Raw genomic sequence first — 14,180 nt, forward strand, 5'->3', positions numbered from 1 at the left:
TGATTGAATGATAAATGGTATTTATTTTACATCCCAAATTAAGGACCGACACAGCCAAAACAAGGAGTCTTTAAAAACAAAACATAAAAAATCTTCTTATTTTGTAATGAAAAATATGGAAAATATAAAAACGTTTTGCGCAACACGTTATATATGTAGGTATTAGTTTTCTCTTCAACTATTTTGATTTGTAATTCACATAATATATATCTTTTCTCATACTAACAATAATATTTCTTGGAGTAAATTAAGTCATCTTGAAAAAATTATGATACACAAAATCTGTATCGTCAACTGTTTTCTCAATAATCGAGAAATAATTCTCTCTTTTTTTGGAAAAAATGGCAATTTTCAATAGTTTGAGGCCATTGAGCTACCTCTAAACACTGTTCAATTTTCCTCAAACTTTGCCAATTGTATTTATTTATGAAAAGAAACAAATTTTGATCTGGCGACCAGGACATTTGAAGAAAATAAGAAACACTATATTCTACACAACATGATTAAGTCTATCAAAATAAGAACGAACTGAAAAAACTCACATATTGTTATTTATGTTTCAGTTAATTGTTTCTAAACTGTTCCATATCGACATAACTGATCCGGGTTATGAAATTAAAATAAGCACACTTTAAGTGATAATGATAAAGAAACTGAGAATAAATGTTTAAGACTAGCTTTAAATTTGTTCTTTCATCTTAAAATATAAAAAATAACTTACTTCAATTTCATTGTATTTAATGTTTGCTAACACAATCTTGTTATTTCCCAGGATAATAAAAATTTGAAAATGTATTTCCTGGAATCCCGCTCAAAGAAAATATTCTGGGTATGTAAAAACTTGTATATATACTACATATATCGGTATTCTCTGTAGTTACATTCATTTTTCACGTTTAAAACAAAAATAAAAGCATTATTTAAATAAATGAAATCCTTAAGCGTTGGTGACAATTTTCTATAAATTTTGATTTCATTTATATTGTGAACAGTTTCTAAGTGGAATTATAAATGTTCAAAATTACGTGGTTCGATATCATAGTGATAAGCTTGTAACTGCAAGTAAGTAGCCTTAGGCTAGATTTTGGTTGGGACTTCTAACTTTTACAATAATTATCCTTTTCAGAAATAAAGAGTTATGTGATAATTACATTCCATCTAACAGTATTTTTATCGGGCCATCTACAACTTCCTCTCAGAAAATATTTTATCCAAGGAAATTGCCAAAAGGAGGAAAATAATTAAAAAAGTAAGTCTAATAAGACGAATTAATAATTTATTTTTTTTAAATATGGAGACTCATTTATGAAGAAAATACATTTTAACGCGTAATAAAAGGTTATAAAAAGATTCAAAACTTCGGATCCCTCAGGATTGCCTATTGAATTATATGGAAAATTTGCCCTGCTTCCTAGTCGTGTACTACGATCTTTCGAACGGGAAACATTTCCTCTTTTATCAATTGAGGTACCCTGACCCTGGTACATAAAAACATAAATTTGATATAAAGAATTAGCCCCCTTACAAGGGTGGGCAGAAGTATCTTGACATATTTCTAATTTATTTTCTTTTAAGATCTAGTGCCTTTATTTTACTGAGCTTTCGCTTCACCTCAAGGTACTGTACATAGACAACAACGTTTGTTGTTATACTTAATCTGTTCAGTTCCACCATGAAGTGGCGAGAGGACAAACTTAGAGTGATTGCAGAATTGTTTGAGGCCGGCAACGATGGTAAGATGATCATAAAAGTCACAAAAAATGCCAGGAGCACCGTCTATGACGTTTGCAAGTGACTGAAGGATGGTAAGGGGGTTTCCCATTCCTCATGTGGTTCACACAGCCAAAAAGCGGACTGGCCACTTCCTGGCTGTGCTCAAGAGCCCATCAAAGCCAATCCTGGCATATCAATGGCTGCTCATGTTCGGAGGAGGTTTATAAGTAGGAGAACAGTAGTTAGAGCCATCAAGGGCGACCTTGGCTTGAATTCCTACTAAAGGGGAAGGTGTCACCTTCTTAACACGAAGATGAAGGACATCAGTCACAATGAGACAAAAAACTGCACCAATTTTGTAAATCAAATCTGGCATCATAAAGCTATTCAGTGATAAGACAAAATTCACCTTGGACGTTGACTACAACCCAATGAATGACCGTTTTCTAGCAGAAAATAGAGGTAAGGATCCTACTCATGTGGATTCAAGATTCAGCGCCTTGTCATATTGCCAAAACTGTCATGCATTATCTCTACAGCTAGTTTAACGTCGTTATCAAAGCTGATTACTGACCTTCCAACAGCTCTCACTTTAACCTGTGTGATTTCTAGTTTAGGTCAGACCTGAGAAGGAAGGTCATCTTTATAGCTCTTTGAGATCTCTGATGCTTTCTGGGAAGAGGTACGTGTCCCACATCAACAAGAAAGATGTAAAAAAGACCTTCTCAGCCTTTATGTCCCATTTACAGTTGGGGATCAATGTTGAGGGTGGTTATATTACATGATACAACAGCTTATTGTTGAATTTAAATTTCATATGTTATAAATTTCATCTGTGACTTAAACTGAATTGAAAATATTGCCTGGATACTTCTGACCACCCCTGTTCATTATTATTAAATACCTCTTACAAAATACTTACAGGGATTCTAAATCAGAAGCTATTAGCCGTGATACTAACGATCATTACTAAGAACCAGAAAGGTTTCGTTGAAGACAGGCTCGCCGAGTACATTCATAGAAATATTCAATTATTAAATTCCTTCCTAATTTTTTTGTGTCTTAATTATGTATCAAACTGTATGAATTCCTGCCATATTTATTAACTATTCAATCGTGTATGTACCAAGGTTTATAATTATATTTATAATATAGTAACATTTTAGCTTGTAATTTGTATTTATGTATTGAAATATAAAGTTAACTTACAAAAAATATATAAATATTGAATTCATTTTTATTTAATTAAGATTATAATATCTTATAATATGAGGAAGGCTTCAAGTTCTATTCACATATAAAGATTTCATTGTAAATTTGATATAAGAAGAAAGGGCGATATTCTCTCTCTCTCTCTACATCCTTGCAATAAATTCCTTCTATGAAAGAATCTGAACTAATAATTTAATAAAAATGATACATGGATCCACAATTGACCATTAAATACTTGCACTATGCTGACTGTCTAACAGTATTCTTATCAAGCGACCCACATGCTCTAATATAATTGATTGGTGAACTTCTATAAGTGATGGAAGACTATAAATCGGTCTTTTGGCTTTCCATTAATGTGTAAAAGATATCCACCATAACACCAGTCGATAACATTGCAAAAAACTATTGATATAAGGTAGGGCTGGTACGGTAAGGGGTTTTACCGAAGTTCGGTTCTGTACGTTTTTACCTTAATTGTAGTACCGACAATACCTATATATGGGTTCTAGGATAATTGGCCGAAAAATGATATATAATTTATTGATATATACGATTACATATTTTAATTCCATTTAAAATGATAGTATGATAAATAGGTATTGTTGATATATGGTACTATATATGTCATATAGGTAAATTAATGAGTGTTCTTTGGCAGAAAAATATTTTATATTAATTATATTCAGTAATGATACTTTTATAAACACAACATAGTAGTATGTGTATAGAATTTAGTTCGAATCTACCAAGGACCACTTCTAATCTGCTATGATACACCCCGGCCCACGGGGTGTGCGCAATGCATCCCTTAAAACCGGATATGTATAATACTTTATTAGTCCAATAAATAATAACCAATACAAGTATAATAAATACCTATTAGATTTCGAAGGGTGATTCAAAACGAGCGGTTTTTGGATTGTAGAAATAAAACACATAAAATATTATATTATGGTCAAAACTTTATTATGAACCGAAAAAACAATCCTTTACAATTATTTCTAGAAAATAATCCCCTTCATATGTTGGCCGCAACTGGCCTTTAAATGGTCCATTCTTTCGCGCCAATTTTCAAAGACACGTTCGAGTATTGTGACCGGAATCTCACGAATAACTCGCTCAATATTTGCTTCCAATGCTTCAATCGTAGCTGGTTTATCCACATAGACTTTTGCTTTTACGTAGCCCTAAAGAAAAAGTGTCCAAATGTTTGATATCACACGATCTTGGTGGCCAATTCACCGGGCCAAAACGTGAAATTAATTGCTCACCAAAATGATGTCCCAATAAGTCCATTGTTACGCGTGCTGTGGGGCAAGTGTCATATTGGAACCAAATATTGTGGAGACCATGTGCTTCAATTTGAGGTACCAAAAAGTATGTTACCATGGCGCGATAACGTTCGCCGTTGACGGTAACGTGTTGGCACTACACTCTCGGCTACGCCTGCAATATTTTCTACGCTGTACGTGGCATACCAGACGACGGGACATCCCAGCAAGTTGCTACCCCTTCAAATTTTTCAATTATTCTGCGAATTGTGGATTCTGAAGGTCGATTATGTGGACCATAAGTTGGGCGTAATTTGCGAAAAACTAATTTCACAGAACGCTGATTTTCATAGTACAATTGAGCAATTTGTACACGTTGTTGTGGCGTATATCTTTCCATGAAGAATTGTAAAACAATACTGAGTAAAAATGACGAATGAATTTGACATAAACCTTTCAAAAAATCCTTACTGGAAAAAACCGCTCGTTTTGAATCATCCTTTATATACATTAGGGTATCCCCTAATATCAAAAGTAATTTTTCAAAAATACATACCCCAATTTTTTTTCTAATTGATATCAGCTACTCAAATATGAAAAAAAATCAATTCAGTAAAACGTGTTTCAACTTTCCCAGTGCCCCCTAATCTATATAAAGTGATTTTTTTGAGTTTATCTTTCAAAATTAATAAATAATAGGATTCTACTACATATATTAGGATTATTTTTACTTAATAAAACAATAAATTAATATTATTGGATATATTTTCTTTTAAGTGTTTTTATTTAAAGTCAGTCTGTTAATGAACTCAACGTAGTATAAATTGTTTTTGTTCCACTGCTGCTGTAATTAATCCATGAAAGTCTTTCATCAACTTAACTGCTCTCTCAGCCGTATCATTAATAAATTTTTTTTTTTGGCTTCAATAAAAGCAAAATTACTATCCCATAAGGATTGAGCTTCACGAAGAAAATAATCATCAATTTTGAAACGGGAAAAGAGTGACAGTATTTTGACCGATATGAAGTAACATATTTTTTTATTTGAAATAAAATTTTATATAATAATAGACGAGTTGAAAATGAAACAATAAATAAAGTTATCACTAGATTTCAAAACATTCACGTAACAACCAAAGAAGCATCAAATGCTCTATTCGATGTAACGTATCTTTTGCCATGTGCCAAGATATTTTCATTAGTCAAATTTTTGAACATGTTTTCTTTAGTTTTTTGATCGACATCATCATCAAAGAATGAAAGGCAGCAAAAAAATATAAAACAAATATAATATATATTTGTTTGCTTTTTTTTTTTTTTTTCGAGAAGTGAAATTTAATTTGTAAAGAAAATAAATTATTAATGAATAAAATATCGAAAAAAACTTGAAAAACAACATTAGTTCTATTAAAAAAACTTTTTACAAAATACCGTACCGAACCGCGTACCGTGAAGTACCGTACAAGACACTAGCCTTTTTAAAAACAGGCTCTATCTTTACGAGTAATATGTTTAAAATTTAACGGAACAGTACAATTGGTATATTTCTGAGAACATCCAGCCTGGATAGATTTATGAATGGATTAAAATATATAGCTTTAAACCATTGTTAATTAATATATACTTTTTTAAACCTATTATTAGAAATTTTAATTTCGCAGGGCGTAATGAGAGACGGGAGGAAGCCTTATTATTGAGTTAAGACTTTTTTAACATCAGCTACCTGTTATATGAGTTTAGAGGGAGAAATTGTGATTCTCTTATAGAGAGAAGGATCTTTGCTGGAAATTGTTATAAAATAATATTTAACCGTGTGTACTATTATTTCATAATGCGTTTTTAAAAAAATACACTGAAAGTAGATGGGACTTTATCATCAAAAGATCGAAATGTTAACAACACGACGATTAATTTAAGAAGAATAAAAAAAAATAGGATTTAATGAAAGTACCAAACTTTTTTCCTTTTCTAATCTTAAAACTGTTATTTTTCTCTACTGCTTACCTATACTAACACATTATGGTTTAAGTGTCCGGTTTATACTTCCTTCATCTTTTGAGTGTGTTTCACTTTCGTTTTTGTCAGAGTTTTATATTACATCATATTTTTTTTTTTTAGATCCGTTTTAAACTTTAAATGTTGAAATATTATCTTGTACCTAACGGATAACTTTATGCCTAGAGGGTTGTTTTTTATTTACACTACGATGATTAAATAAAAGAAATTATATGTATACAAAATAAGAAAGTTTTAAAAATTCTGTCATAATGAATTGTGGCCCGTAAATACAAAAAGGAGCAACAATGATTTATCTCAAAATTAAGAGTGGATTTTATTTGTCTTACTCGACAAAATTATAGTAATTTCTAAGAACAAATTTTTCTTATTAACCTTTGGGTTGTGTCGCAAATTGAACTTAAAGTAGCCAAAATTAATCGTCATAATAAAAGACTAAGAAATTGTACTGATTTTATCTGAAATTGGGCATATCGGAGCCAATACAGTATCATGAATCTAATAAATGTTATACACAATATCTAAATTTCTTGCTTTGTAAATTAAACCTCCTGTACAAACTAAAAACAGAAATGGTTTTGCTATGGAATGGCAAAACAATTTCTGTATCTTAACTTATTCTACATATTTCAATACAAGCTATAAAATTTACTCAAATATGTCTATGAAATATTGGTCTGGATGTATCTATCAAGTAAAAAAATAAGTGGGATTTTCCCTTTTTATGATTTTTGTTCAAGATTATTTTTATGTTGACGCACTGCAATTATATCGTATAGAAAGAAAGAAAGAAATCCAAATATAAATAGTTAAATAATTGATTTCTTATAAATTAGTATATCAACCTCAACAAAAACCGAAAATCAATCAATACTCTGCTAAACTAGACTTTTTTAGAACCTAATTCACTTTAATAAATGAAAATCCCAATTAATTATGCTCCAAATGGGTTCTCTTGGCATAGCATCTATTAAAAAACAAGACGTAAAGGTTGTTTTACTTAAGTGATTACACACTCATTCAGTAAGTAAAATTTCTTCCTTTTGATTATTATGTATTATAGCACTTCACTCCATGATATTTTTTTGAAATAAAAAAGTTATTATATAAAGATAGTAATGTAAAAATAATGGATGAAGAAATGCGTGCTAAATAGAGCGTAAGCACTTTGGTGATCCCACTTTAATTCCTGAACAAACTAAATTAAAATTCATCACAATTTTAATTGTTCATGGTTGATTATAGTATCATATTTTATAAATACCAAAGCTTACAAATGTTTATATAATTATGAGCTTAATTTAACTTAGTGACTAAACACCCCCATGAAAGTACTTGTGTTAGGGTTTGACGAGTGGTTTAGAACTAAAAATCTTATTGAATTATATGACACACACAAAAAAAAAAAACTAATTACGACAAGCTCTGTGAAAATCTTGATTCACAACAGGAACTTAATCAAAAGTAGATAAAGTTTTAATAAATACGTAGACTGTTAATTATATTTCTGGCCTCAAAGACACATTGCGTTTTAAGCTCCATCTGTTGAATCCATTCGACGGGTTTGTATTTCCAAGTATCAAATTTATAATACATTTTGTTATTTACACGTGATTTGAGTATTTTATGGTGATTTTAAATATTATTTCCATTAAAAAAATGGAATTAACTCTTGAAAACTTTCGTGTAATCATTTTTTATAACTTTCGACGTAGGTTATTAAGGCAACAGTCCGTCACTTCCTTATATTAGGAGGGCCTCTGTGTTTTATTTCAAACTCAACTTAAGCACTCTAGAAGAAATAATTTTAAGTTTTCGGCCAGGTCAGTACAGAGGTTCTGATTGTTTGAGTATCGCAAGTATTTTGTTGGGCTGCAAATTTTTTTCCTTCAAAATGAAAAATAAAGATTATAATCCTATGTATCACTTGAGAAAAGGAACTTTCATCAAACTTTTGAAATTCCAAAACATACCTTTAAAATTCAAACATCTGAAATTTAGTAATATGGATTTAAAATTCAAACTTCTTAATCCCTTTACAAATAGAGAATATCTTTAAAAAAGTCATTTTCAAATGACTACAGAGGTCAAACAAAGCCCTTTTGGAGACTGAAACTTTAAAAACATAATTTTTTCATTAAAATACAACAGTAACATCGAATTAACAGGTCATTCTAAAAAATTGGACACCTAGATACACAAAAATTTACAAAAAGTTGAACTTTTTGTGACCTTTAATATGACATTAAAACTATACTTTATAAAATTAGAATATTATTTAACTATTGCTTTAATAATCACGAAATTCACAAGTCTTTTCTTATTATTTTGAAAATAGATTTAAAAAAATATACATTCTTGGGTTGAAAAAATTATTTGTGGGTGGGAAAGGGGGGATTGTTGCTCGGAAATTAAACATTTTCTTGTAGAGTCCTTAAAATATGCTTTTGCATCCGAAAAGTTGGGCTAAAATTTAATTTTCTCATTTCCATCAATTAACTCCGCCCCTACTTATATAAACACAATCCTACAGTAAATATAAAAATGGTATTCAAGTGAAACAGGAGTTCGCTTCACGGCAAATTTCGTGAAGGTCCTCCAAAATCAGTTTTAGTGCCGTATAAATTGATGCTGAGTATGAGCTAATATAACAAGATCTTCATGTTACTTACCGGTAGATTGGGGCATCTTGGGGATGAGTATGACTAGCATCTACAGGATATTGAATGAAAATTTGGCTGTAAAGAAGATTTGTTTTCTTTGGATCCCACGTAATCTAACAAATGATGAAAATAAGGCTATATGGAATAAAATATTCAAATCACGTGTAAATAACAAATTCGTAAATAACAAAACGGTATTATAAAGTTGACTCATGTAAACACCGAGGTATCAATTGGATACAACACATGGAGGTCAGAAATATAAATAACAACCCAATTATGTAATAGAATGAACAATTTATTTGTAGGTCTTCAATGTTCAAGAAAAAATATACAAATATATCATCATCGTTTTATGATGAATACAAATAAATTTTTTTGTCTATTTATATAAAATAATATATGTTTGATGTATTTTTCTCATATTTTGTTGATTTCTTTAACATTTTTTTTCGTTATTAACCTTTTTTCATATTTTTAAAATCATGTTACGGTTCATTAATAATCATTCAAAAAAATATTTTTTTTTTTTTTTTTGGAATTTCTCTTTTTTAAAGAGTAGATAGAATGGATGATTAAATTTCGCAAAAAAACAAAAAAAAAAACAATTTGCTATTAATATTACATAGTATGCACTTTCAATATTCACATCATTTGATAATTATAAAAAGATTTAACAGTATTTGATAATGTATTGATAACCATCCAATTAATTGTAAAAGGAGGTCACAGTACATGGATTATAATTCATGTATAATAATTTGCAATTAGATATGTACATATGATGATGCCAATGGAAAGAGGGGTGGTTCGTAAAAATGGCTCCCTTGTGCAATTTAAGAATTTAAAAGACATCATATTTTGAGGTTTATTGATACTATATGGCTCTAATAATAGTACAAAGTTGTTTTTACAAATCACGGACTTGTGTACACTCATTATGATCAATACTTTATTACAGTTCTCAGGACGAAATATCTTACTTCTAAGAGAACCGATTTCATTAAAAGAGTTTGGGGCTTGCACATGGATCTTCATACTGTAAATGTGGGTTACTACATCTATTGTGCCTGTACACGTCTAAGTACATGTATATAATCAAGGTTGATTATATCTAGTTGTAGAAATTTTATGATTTTCAATCTGGAATGCCATTGGTGCAAACTTAAGGAAGAGGACAAGATATCTCTGATCAGAGCAAGCTCAAACGTTTAGAAAGAGCTTAGAAGATTCTAAATTTTCTAAAAGGCCAACAGAAATTCGGGGAAAGTTTTTCTCTTTTCTGATAAAAAAATGTTCACCGTTATTACAACTATGAATAAGTGGAACAGCCGCTATATCACAACCGTACATCCAGACAATGTCTCAGCTTCAGTGAAACATGTCTTCAGAACAAAACATCTAGTGACCAGAACAGACAAAGTCTGTTCTGTTTTTGGGGAGAGGAAGGAGCAGCACAATGCAGATGTTTACATCGAACTTCTGGATAAGAAAGTGCTTCTTTGGATCAAAGAGAAGTTCGGGCACAATTTTGTTTTCACTCAAGACTGAGCTCCGTATCATTCCAGGCCTTCTTGAAAGACAACTTTCCATACTTTTGAGACCTCAACATGTGGCCGCCTTCCTCTCTAGAAGTAAATTCCTAGGACTAATCTATCTGGGCGTGTTTGGAGGAGAGGACATTTGCTACTCATGACATGATTGTCCAGTCTCTACGGGCTTCCATCAAGAGGGACTGGACCAAACTCAAGTCTGACTACATATTCAAGGTCTGCAATGGATTTAGGCCTCATATTGAGGCAATTATTAGAGCTGAGAACTCACATATTGAATAAAAGTTGTACCGAGCACTATTTTCAGATTATTTTGTAAGATCCACCCTGTATATACACAAATATAAATGATATCGGGAGAAGAGTTGATCTAACAAAAATATCATTTATATAAATGTATACATTCTATTAGAAAACCTTATTCCAACTAAAACTTCACTGGATAGTATATCAGTGAAAAAATATTATTTTTTATAAAGAACATTTAGTAGGAAAATAATTAATTCAACATTAATATCATTTTTATTAAAACAAATAAATAAAATGTTAATTTTTCTTTTTGAAATGCCAGTTTCAGAATATTTCGAGTGCTTAGATAATTTATGTGAATTGAATCTCAATTTCGTGAGGTACAACCCCACTACGAAGAAAAAAAAGCATTCTTTTTGGGGTTCATTGAAATTAAAAACTTCAAGGCTTGTAATCATTGTTACGTTATTGTGTCTAAGTCTGAAATCACTGCAAGATAACTTCTGGGATTAACGGATTAAACCAATTACAATTATGTTTATTTATTAAAATAAATATATATATTATGTATCTGCAGTCTATCGCCTCTTTTTGGAATATCAATATTGCCTCTTCGGTATCAATAAGTGTCCCTTATGTACTGGGTCAACCGCTATTATATACTCATCTCCATTACGCAAATTTTGAGATGTTTTTGAGTATTTTTTTACAATTTTCCTATGGGTATTCTATGCATGGAGACATTGTTAATCTTCCTGTTTGAGGACCCAGTCTACAACTCGATGGCCTTCCGGAACAATCCTGTGTGGAAGAGTGCTACTATCTTAATCCTCTTTTCGTAGTGTGGCGAGAAAGACAATGTTTTTATTGGCAATGGACACCTAATTATGTGTTCTACAACATTGCCGATAGAAAAATTGTAAAAAAAGTTACTTCACCTATCAGAATTTGCATAATAGAGATGAATAAACAATAATGCTTGGCCCACTATATATATTATCTATATTAACAAAGCAAAATTAGTCTGACTGTTTGTTTGATTGTCTATAGAGGATTCATTTTGAACAAGGAACGTGTGCATCTATAGGTTAATGTGAAGTGTGGCGTTGGTCCTTATTTATTCCAGTACACTTTTTGGACTGGTCCTTGGGAATGTTAGTCCTTGAATTTTTCATAAATAGGTCGATCTTCATTAAACCTTTTTAAGATATAGCTAAAGAGTATTCATCAAATGTTGCAAAAAATATTTATGCTTTCATTACAATGGAATATAAAACGATCAAAATATATTTAGTTTTAAGATTTATTTTATTATATAACAAAGTATATTAAAAAAAAGGAAAAAATAAACCCTCAATAACATCATGAGTGATCGATTTTACCTTTTTTAAGGACTGACAAGTGTAACTGGACTTGATGGTAGCGGACTGAGCTGGATGGCGCTATTAAATAAGGACTGACACAATACTATCAGTAAGTCATATTAAAAAAGAAAAGGTGATTACTATGCACAGATATATATGTATTAGTGACTTTAGATGAGATAAGGAATACTAAAACTACTGGAAAGGAAAGAAAAAATAATCAACTCACTCTTTCTTTAACAGAAACTATAAAAAGAGAAATTACTCGTATGAACAATGAATATTGATGTAAATCCGGTGTGTTTTTTAGCTGGCCTGTTAATTTGTAATTGGTAGTATAAAGAAGGAATTTCATTTTCCTCAGTAGTGAACATCCTCTCTTTTAAATAGATTCAATTATATTCAAAACCTGATTGAAGATTCTTATGTGCTCATAAAAGACCCTAAGTATTTGTTGCGGAGTTATAATTGTAAATCCTTGTTGGACTCACAGTAGAATTGGGGATCGACATCGAGTAATTCTAGCAAATGCCCTTGTTTATATCCTTTTCTCCTTCCCCTCTTGTTACGGCTGATTGTAGCTGATCTAATTAAACGTAATGATCATTAATCTTTCTATCCTTCAAAACACTTTTCAAATTGTTAGGGTCACCATGTTATTTTTGTTTTTTTAACATGCCCATTCTACACGGGATTTTCCTCATTAATTGATACATTTATCATAATCGTAAAAATTTATTGCGATCTTAATTTAAATGATTTCTTAACTCATGATAAATTATATTTATTAGTTAACTTAATAATTTCATTTTATACTCCGACAAATTACAACATTATTTGTATTACTTTCGATACTAAAATTAGCAAATCTTTTTTTCTTACATTAATTTAAGAATAATTTATATTTCGGTCTGTAATATTAAAAATATACAAGAGAAGTACAATCATCCCTTCAGTTGAATTAATGTTGGCAATGATTATTTCGATGTATTGATGATGAAAAATATTTTATCATACGTAAACAACGCAAAACTATTCGTCACAACATTGAACAATTTAATGAAATTTTAGAAACATAGGTAGAGAAACAGTGACCGAATTTGCAAATTGTTGATAATATTTCACATGAAAATGGATAACATATAGGTTAAATAATCAATTACTGTGAGCTATCATAATACCATTAACTAATAATAAATTATTTGTAGAATATTCCTACCTTTAGTGTCGAACGATCCGTCGTCGTAATCAGAATCAGTGATCATTGCTAAAAACTTGATCTTATGTCTCTTCCCACTATGTTTAGTTTATTCATGAACATTAAGTATCACAATTCTAGTCGACGGTATTATAATAGCCTCGATAGGTAAAGGTAGTAGAGCATTGACCTTCATTATTTTACTTCATTTAAGATTGGATATTTATTAAATAAACAGTTTCTCATTTTAGTACATTTACTCTTTTTCTATTGTTGATATAGGCATCTCAAAGGCGATGAAGAATTCACTTTTTTTTTTCTTTTTTTTTTTTGCACTAGCTAGAATCATTTAGCAAACTATTTCTTGGTAATTACAATGACTTTCTTGTTATCGTAAATCATAGAACTGTTTTAGAAGTTTGACTTTCATTTCCGTAGAATTTTCCCTTGGAGTATTAACAAGGATTGTGATACATATCCGGCAATATAAAATACTATTCCTTTATGTTGTTGAAGATCCTGCAAAGAAAGTTTAATAGTAAGAAAAATTTCCATAATGGTTTGAAATGACCTACAATTTGCATTTCATATTGATCTACTTTCAGGGATATGATAGGAAATATTTTCCCTTTTTTGGCTTTATATAGATGGACTTGAACGTAATGAATTGTAAATAATAATTAAACAATTTATGTTAAATTACATTAGTATATTCACTTAATTTATAATATTAGTATGGTCATCACAGACTCATAAGACGATAAAGAATTTACTTTTTTTTTGTTTGCACTAGCTAAAATCATTTTGATATTATAGAGGCGTATATCTTAAATTGATGTGTGTACCATGCAAATTATTTCTTGGTAACTACGGGTCATTCCTGTTATCGTAAATCATAAAACCGTTTCAGAAGTTTAATTTTGTGAACTGATATTGTT

The 14,180-nt window shown here is 30.4% G+C and overlaps 1 protein-coding gene and 1 long non-coding RNA gene across 2 annotated transcripts in view; one reads left to right on the top strand and one right to left on the bottom strand.

The window, feature by feature from the left end:
* LOC121114848 (uncharacterized) overlaps nucleotides 1-13,764 on the bottom strand; it is a 133,563-nt gene extending 119,799 nt beyond the window's left edge. Inside the window, exon 1 of the mRNA XM_071887272.1 lies at nucleotides 13,264-13,764. Within this exon, the coding sequence (XP_071743373.1) occupies nucleotides 13,264-13,309 (46 nt within the window). The 5' untranslated portion in view covers nucleotides 13,310-13,764. The remainder of the gene's footprint in view (nucleotides 1-13,263) is intronic.
* Nucleotides 521-1,366, top strand: LOC121115470 (uncharacterized). The gene is made up of 3 exons (XR_005863529.2): nucleotides 521-829; nucleotides 993-1,062; nucleotides 1,127-1,366. It is a non-coding gene; the product is annotated as an uncharacterized lncRNA (long non-coding RNA).
* Nucleotides 13,765-14,180: the final 416 nt, after the last annotated feature.

Source organism: Lepeophtheirus salmonis, chromosome 3, assembly GCF_016086655.4.
Source record: "Lepeophtheirus salmonis chromosome 3, UVic_Lsal_1.4, whole genome shotgun sequence".
Lineage (NCBI taxonomy): Eukaryota > Metazoa > Arthropoda > Copepoda > Siphonostomatoida > Caligidae > Lepeophtheirus > Lepeophtheirus salmonis.